The following is an 8916-nucleotide window of genomic DNA, read 5'->3' on the forward strand; positions in this document are numbered from 1 at the left end:
ACTGACAGCTTTGATTGGCGCCAGTCAGTCCTGACATGCGCAGTACAGGCTGCTATCTCCGCAGGTGTTACAGGATATAGCTAATTGCTAATTAGCTCACAACGTTCACATGGCTCATGTTGCATACTCTGGTACTGTAGGTACCATTAAAACCAAAAGAATAAGAAGAGAAATAAGCTCACAACATTAGCTTTGGATATCAAATGTGTTTTTAAAGGGGTTTGTAAAGAAGAAAATACCATACTTAGTAAATACTATACTTAATGAAATAATGGCAGCACCGTTTTGTTTCAATCATTGTTTCAACTTCGGATTGCGCTTTCATAGATGGAATGGTGTTGTTGGTATGATCCTCAGTATCTACTTAATTTTCGTAATAGTTGATGCAGAATAATAATGTCAAAATGACTGTGCTGGACACTGTAAAAAATACTGTATCAGTGAGTCCGGTCCGAAACCAAAAATACACAACAGTCATATCAAAATAGTGTAACATCTGCCCAGACCCTATACAAATAACGAAGTGATTGATCAACACGCTGTTTATTGCAAAGACGTGGCTACAGTTCACGCCAAAAAGCACGTCAGCACAACCACAGTGGCTTTCCTCAACTCACGCCAACCAACACGCCCCCTACTGGTGCGTTCAGGGTAAACCAAAACAGACAACCAGAAGACAAACATGTGAAACAGCAAAACTTCAGGGTCGCTGCAATAGTTTTCTGACAAATACACCACATGGTGGTGCTGTTATTAAACCTACAAGTTAGGTGACAGCCAGATGATTTGGATGCCACACAGAAATGCACGCTTTTGGGTGTTTTGCCAAACCACCGCGAAATTTGGTGCGTGTACTTTTCGGGAATTGACAAGCTCATCAAATTTGAGCAAGATTGGTTGAAAAACAAAAAGTCATTGAGTATTTCTTGAATGATTATGCCATAAATGCCATGTACATATCGTTGCTCCACTGCTGCTGCTCATACTGTATATACAGCATATACTGAATATCATCCTGAATTTATATCTGTCTTCTTTTCATCTTTTATGTCCCTGCGTACAAAGTTAATATGACTTAACAACGAAGCAGAACCAGTGTAATCTCCTTCATTGCCATGGCTCCCAACCCCAGTGTATAAACATAATTTCTCCCGCTGCTATTCATTTCCGGCATTTCGTGTATTTGCATCAGTATCAGTGTTTCAATCACAGTTCTGCTGACTGAGGCAAAGTGAAGTAGTGCATCACCCCTTTGCACTTACACTATCTTTTGGCTTTAAATGCTTAATATGTTACATGTGTTTGTGGAAAGAAGGACGATGAACACACAATTCCTGTGGCAGTTTTGAGTCTTTGCCACATGATGTCACTGTCAACAGTAAGCAGGCTCTCAGTGTTTGTTACGCACATCAGTGAATACATATGAGCACCATAATACACATATAGGTGAATTAATACCTTTATGACAGTCGCAGTTAAAGTGTAACATTTAATGGCTTTTGCCTAACATAGCAATGAAAACATTGCTGTTCGTGTTCATAAACATGCATAATATATTGCCAGAGACCAATGCTGTTTGCATGGCTGATGCCTTCTGTTTTTACAAGTGGAGGTGAATGCCCCCGTGGCCATTTGCACTGCACAGTTAGACCCATTGTGTAACACAGCACTGACCACACCCGCTGAGCAGAAAGCTCCACGAGTTGAGCAAAAGAGGCCAAGAAATGTTTTAATCCAGGCAAAGAACAGGCGTACTGAAACTAATCCCGCTGAATGCTCACAGGAAGGCAGAGCAGGTTTAGACGAGCAGCCGTGAAACTGATAGACGGGATGACGATGTTGGGGGGGAATGGGTTATGAGTTTGTGTATCAAGTCAGAAATACATTCGGCGATATAATCCTGTGATGATAAAAGTGTGAGCCTCCATGCACACTGTTGATACTCATCTTTGCTTTTCTGCATTAGCAGCATTTCCTTCCCCTCGGCCATATGGCAGACCGCCCCAACTGGGCGATAATGTGCATGTGTGTGAGTGTTTACTCAGTTTCCTTCTGTAGCAGGTGGCTAAGGGGATAATCCAGGTAAAGCCACTGCGAAGTGGAGATGGAGGGATGGGTTGGAGGAAGGAAGGGGGGAGGGTAAATGGATGGAGTGAGTGTCCTATGCGTGGACGACTAGGGCTAATTCTGGCCTCCTAATCCTGGTCCCTTTTGCCCTTCCCCCCTCGTCCTGTTTGCTATCTCCTCTCCGATGATTAGGCGCAATCGATGACCAGGTAGACATAACTAAAAAGAGGCTGCTTTTGTGCATAGCTAACCGGGTGACCTTGATAGCAAACGCACCTGTTTGAACCTCATTGGAGGATGTAGCATCGGCCCTCAAGCCAAGCTAAAGGACACGCGCCACCATGGGAGAAGCTCAGAAGGTACGTGTGCCGAAAACGGCTTTTTGTTTGGATTCAAAATGTTGTTTGGTAAAATCACCCGAGTTAACAGCTTAGATATTAAAATGTTTGAATGTGTTGAAAATATGAAAAAGACCTTCAACATTATGCTTTTTAAGATCACCTAATGCAATTCCAATCACAATTTAAAGGGACGGTACCTCATTTTCAGTGCTGTTTGTGTTTGCCACTTTGATTTCGGCTAATCACATTACATTGTGCACTATTAGCATATGAATGGAGGCCTATTCTAAATGAAGCCTCAGATTACGTTACAGAACAGGGATCAGATGATGTGCTAGCTCTGTCGGTCGGGGGAGCTTTGACCTGAAATCATGTCAATCTTAAAAGGGCAGAGTTTTATTCTTATTTGACACAACCTTCCTTTGACTCCATTGTCAATGTGTCAATTAATGTGTGTGAATCCATTGTGAACATGTGTCAATGTGTTGAAAACAGACTTTTATTTTAGAGGCCTTCACTGGTGTCTAGGTTGGGTAAGGTTTTGGCAAGAACACCTAAAACAACTAAAACATGACCTTTTTCAACATATAGCCATGTGATGTCATCTGATAGCCATCTTTTCCTTGCGTCATCATTGCCCAAATAAAAGACCTTTGGGGAATGATGAAGATGGGGAATGCTAGCATCTAAGACATGTCCCTCCGTTCAGGGCTTGCTCTCCGTCATTGAGAAACTGAAGGGCTCCAGCGACCAGGAAGTCAGAATAGTTCTTTTGGGCTTGGACAATGCTGGTAAGACCACCCTGCTGAAGAGCCTGGCCTCTGAGGACGTCAACACCATCACACCTACACAAGTAAGAGGACAAATACAGTGTGAGGACCGTTAGGGGGAGACATACAGTGGATACTATCACCTGGCAAAGGTGTGATGGTTGATGGATGTTTTAGTTTGACGTGTCCCATTCACTATTAACAAGAGAGAATCCATCCATAGACAAGTCATTGATGCTTATTGGACCGACAGACCTCGTATGTGTTGGTCATATCTGCATTGTTGTGTACCCGTGGCAACACCATCACACTGAACCAAACTATTTTCTTTACTTTTCACAATAAGGCAACCTCCAACATAATTTTGGTTACTGACATGAATCAATTCTAACTGTTCAGTTCACTCGTCTATTTGGTGTATGTCTTTCTGTCCGTTTGTCCGTCCGTCCATCCTTCTATCTTTCTTCCTATCTGTCTGTCCTTCTGTCCATCTGACCGTCTGTCCATTCGTCCGTCCATCCTTCCATCTACTGTATATTTGTCTATCTGTCCCTCCATCTGTCTATCCTTCCATCCATCCATCTGTTTATCTGTCTGTCCGTTCATCCGACTGACTGTTCGTCCATTCATCCATCCATCCATCCATCCATCTATATATGTCTATCTGTCTGTCCATCGTCCATCCATACAGCTACCTATATTTCTGTCTGTCATCTGTCCGTCCATCCGTCCGTCCAGGCATTCGGCGATCTACCTGTATAGCTATCTGTCTATCTGTTTGTCCGTCCTTCTGTATCTATTTATCCATTCGTCCATCCATCCATCCATCTAGCTATTCACTAAACACTAGCTAAACGATGTGGGTTTAACATCCAAATGTTAGCATACATTGCTAGTATGTGTATAAAATAACCCATCAACAGGTTTGCGTCGCTTTCCTGATTTGATGTGTTACAGTACTGTCCTCTCAATCCGTGTATTTGTACAAAAGTTTAAAAAAACCCACACAAGGTTGAAGTTGATCCTTGCTGTGTGATCCTCGGATGTGCTCATTAGCTGTTAGACAACCTCGGTGACAAGCGTTGTTATGAAAAAAGGCTGCGGATTAACACAGTGACCGTACACTTTAATCCCTTACAGCACGTTACTCTCCTGCTGACACATGAGGCCGTGATGCACACGTCCGTGTTCCAGTGCTCTGAGTTTCTGTCTCTTTTCGTTCCCTTGTCAGGGCTTCAACATAAAGAGTGTGGCATCTCACGGCATGAAACTCAATGTGTGGGACATTGGAGGGCAGAGGAAGATCCGACCTTTCTGGAAAAAGTATCTGGAGAACACAGATCTGTTGGTAAGTCATCACATGTATTGTAAAGAAAATACACTTTGTGCATCACCGGTCACTGTCTGATTCATTGATATAGATAAATGATATGAAGACATACCTTACTGTTTGTTTTGTCTTTCAGATTTATGTTATTGACAGTGCGGACAAAAAGCGATTTGAGGAAACAGGACTGGTGAGCTTGAAACATTATTTTGACACAATTTGGCCACGTGGCCGACAAAAGCACCAAAAAGCTCTGAACAAATCTGAAGTGAATGATGTTCTGTGTGTCTTTCTACTTGCAACCACATCTGAGGAGCCAAGAGTTACAATTGTAGCCTGATGTCACATGCAGATAGAGCAAACAACAAGCAACTATTTGTCATTCTAAAGTGGATGACCACAGTCATTTGGATCCTAATCCAGAAATTTATCAGAAATGTGCTGCATCCGTGCATCCCTGAGTCTTACATAATGCAAAATGATACAAAACACAATCAACAAAAGACAAAAGAAGGTGAAAGTTGTGCTAAAAGGGTTTTATCTGATGTTTGCCTGCAGGAGTTATCAGAACTGATTGACGAGGAGAACCTGAAGGGCGTTCCGGTACTAATCTTTGCCAATAAACAAGATTTGGCCACAGCATCGCCAGCCAGTGAGATTGCAGAGGGCCTCAACCTTCATACGTACAGAGACCGCGAGTGGCAGATTCAGGCTTGCTCAGCCGTGTCCGGGGAAGGAGTGCAGGTCAGCTCCAAGCTTATCAGCCAAAGCAACCTCACCTTAAGTCAGGGGTGTCCACACTTTTTCCACCAAGGTCCTCATACAGAGAAATTGGGACCGCTTTGATAGTATTTTATATATATATTGTAGTTTGTAAAAAAAAAAAAAAAGAAGCTAAAACTGTTATATATCATAAAATAATGTATATAATATACAAATAATTTAATAAAAATAATAAAATTAATCAGATTTTTTTTAAAGCAATGTGTTATTATTAGTTATTATTATCAGCGTTTAGCTCTATTTTTCTCATTTTTGCTGTTTGTTTTTGTGTCTGTTTGATTTTATTTGTGTAATCTGCAGGGTGCAAAAGGCCCCGGGGCCCCACTTTTGGACACCCCCGCCTTAAGCGTTTCCTCTTCCTCCATCCTCTCATCTTCTTTGTTTCTGTAACAGGATGGCATGAACTGGATTTGCAACAACATCATGAACAAGAAGAAGTGAACAACTAGCATCACTCTCACACAATGCATCATTTGCTTTCTTGTCATGGGATAAATATGTTTCTAAATATAGTTCCTATTTAAGCGACACTGGATAAATTAGGCTTTTACAGATGTGATCATCCTGTATGCAAGATTAGAAGTCTTGGCCTCTCTACCGCTTGTATACTGTAGTTTAATGTGGGTCCAGTATGTGTTTGGAAGATTTTTGACAATAAAATGTTCAGTCTTGTCATCTTCTTTGGATTTTCTGCCGTTTTCTACTCTAGGTTCTTGAAAAACAACACTTTTCCCCAAATCTTAAGATATGTATTGTCATATACAATTAAATTCTTCCTTTCCTTTCCACAATGAAAGCCAGTAACACACCGTACATAAAAAACATAGAAAAGGTCAAAGCTAGGTAAATATTCCGTGGAAAGGCAGTACCTGAAAAACACATCACTCCTAATCAAAATGCTAAGGACGTTCTCAGTAGAGCTTCAAAATGCAAAACTAAGAAATGCGAGTGAGACAAAATAAACTTGAGTAAGCAACTTATTGCATACAACCATTAAGTGAAATCGACGGTTCATCAGCTGATCAAAAGTTTAACACCATAGCTCAAAAAACCCAAACCACCTTAAAAAAGAAATAAAATGTTCAAAATAGGAGTAAGTAATGCGTCGCTGTTCCATTCTTGTTAATCACCTCAAACATTGGTTTGGGCATGCTTGATGCCAGTGTTTCCAGGAGGTTAGTGGGAATGTTGCTCCAGGTGGTGAAGATGGCTTCACGGAGGGCATCCACTGTCTGGAACTGACGTCCATTTTTGTAAACTTCCCTTGCCATCCATCGCTAAATGTTCTCTATAAGATTTAGGTCAGGGGAACACACAAGATGGTCCAAAAGAGTGAGGTTATTCCTCCTTTGTCAAGCGAACTCGTGAACTGCAGTGTTGTCCTGTTGAAAAAGCCAGTCTTTACCACACAGACGAGGGCCTTCAGTCATGAGGGATGCCACCTGCAACATCTCCACATAACCAGCTGCCGTTTGACGCCCCTGCACAACCTGAAGCTCCATTGTTCCATTGAAAGAAAAAGCAGCACAGAACTGCTTTCACTTCCAAATGCGCGAACCTGTAACACGTGTAACACGACAATACAACATTGTAACAACATTTATAGGTCAGAAAAGAGGAAAAGCACAATGTTCCCTTTACTCAAAACATTTTTTGTTTCACTCCCATTTTTTCTCTTTGCATTTTGAAGCTCGACTTAGAACCCCCTGAAGACCCAACAGTGCAAAGTGTAAATTCTTGATCAGCAGTTCATATACGTTCTAGGAGGACAAGCTGTATAGAAAATGGAAGTTGTAGTAGTATGTTTTACACGGTGAAAAAAAACTAGTAAAAGTAGTTTGGGATGTTTTTGCACACAACTTCCATCAACAGCCACAACAACAAACGAAAATCACATGCATGTGTAAACGTCTCCTTCACTTTCATGTCAGTAATCTCAGTTGAAAAGACTCCATCAGTTTCTGCAACATGTTTGTCCTTGCGCAGATATAATTAAACATCTGAAAGCACTTGACAATCACATTCATTGCTTCATCTTTCACATGAAATGGGCTCATAATTACTTTCTTGGAGTTGACTTTGACACTTGAAAGGGGAAAAAAAAAGTGGCCGGCACAATACAGGTGGTGCTTTGGTAGCACAATCTTGCAGCAAGTCCTTGAACACTGTTGAAGGCGTCCTGCGGGGGGGGCCTTAGAGCTCCAGCTTTGTTTGGTGGTGCTTGTCCAGCCAACAGGTGGCAGTGTAAGAACAACTTGACACGCTCCTTTTTTTTTTTTTGTACAATATTAAAACTAACATGTAAAACATATAATGCACGTGATGGTGCCATATTGTCATGTGCCTGCGTGACAATGCATCCTTAATCATAATGTGATGTCTCATTCTAGTCTGTAGTGTTTCCATGGCAACCCTCCATGTTATTCTCCCCCCTGCAGCCTTCACTCCTCTCTGCCTCCATGTCTGTCACTAAGATTGAGCTCTGCTCCTCAAAAGAACAAACCCAGAGCGACACGAGCGCACAGGTAAGAAGAAAAGACATCTTTTAGCATCTATGAGGAAAGCTAGCTATAGGGAGCATGGTGTACATTTTGACCTGATAATACATTTTCCTGCAGGGCTACCAGAGCAGTACATCATGCCACAAGTCACCCACCTGCCACCCAACGCCACCCAGATGACCGTTCACCCCCAGACCACGCAGCTCCCAGGGGAGGAGGCGCACCTCCAAGTGCACACCATCCTGATTGTGGTCATTTTTTGTGCGGTCTGCCTCCTGCTGCTCTCGGCTCTCTTCTTTGCCTTCTGCTTCCACTGCTCCATCACTTCAACACCACCAGCAGACCCGCACAGCGCCACCAGGGCCAGCCCTGATCGAGAGGACACCACCTTCAAGTGCACTTCGGCCGACGGCCTGTCAGTCGGGAATCATGTGTGATTGGGTCACATGGCATGGCGTGGTTTGATGGCATGAATCTCATGTCAGGTGCTGGTACTGTATCGAGATCCAAATAATTACCCTAGAAGAAGGGCCACACAATCCATCCATTTCATGTTTTTACCGTATTTAATTTCATTATCAGCACTAAACATTTTCTGTGTTTTTTTAAACATGCCTTCTCAGACACATATCAGATGTTCATATAAATGAGTACAACAAATCCTCCTTGTGTGCCTGAATATTTCTGTTATGTGGGCTTGTGTTGCGTCGCAGTGCATTACGGTTGTCCGAAGAAGGCCAAAACTTATTTTTTGTTGTTTTTGTAATACAGCGGACTCTCGTTTATCGCGGTTAATCACGTGTTGCTTTACAAAATACCAAAGTGGCCCTTGCAGCCTTTCATTTTCCAGTATCTGGAAAAAGGTTGTGCTCTTACATTGCACGATGGTGTGTTTTGTTACGCTCCATTGCGTTGTGTTGTGTTATGCATCATTGCGTTAGGGTATGTTGCATTTTGTGCTTTACATTGCATTTCTGTGCAGTCCGATGCGTTGCTCTCTATCTGCATTGCGCTAGACTGCATTACCTTACATTGCGTTACACCGCATGATGTGAAGTCACGTTACACATTGCAAACCAGACTGTCATAATAAACAAGAACAGGTGTGCACGCACATTTGAAGCCAA

At 42.3% G+C, this 8916-nt stretch overlaps 1 protein-coding gene across 1 annotated transcript; it reads left to right on the forward strand.

The window, feature by feature from the left end:
• Positions 1–2135: 2135 nt before the first annotated feature.
• On the forward strand, positions 2136–7203 carry arl3l1 (ADP ribosylation factor like GTPase 3, like 1). Its single transcript, XM_054793100.1, has 6 exons — positions 2136–2426; positions 3118–3261; positions 4410–4526; positions 4645–4695; positions 5064–5249; positions 5682–7203. Exons 1-6 carry the CDS (start codon positions 2409–2411, stop codon positions 5727–5729), a joined length of 564 nt encoding a protein of 187 aa, XP_054649075.1. The 5' UTR covers positions 2136–2408; the 3' UTR covers positions 5730–7203.
• Positions 7204–8916: the final 1713 nt, after the last annotated feature.

This window comes from Dunckerocampus dactyliophorus, chromosome 11, assembly GCF_027744805.1.
Source record: "Dunckerocampus dactyliophorus isolate RoL2022-P2 chromosome 11, RoL_Ddac_1.1, whole genome shotgun sequence".
Taxonomy (NCBI): domain Eukaryota; kingdom Metazoa; phylum Chordata; class Actinopteri; order Syngnathiformes; family Syngnathidae; genus Dunckerocampus; species Dunckerocampus dactyliophorus.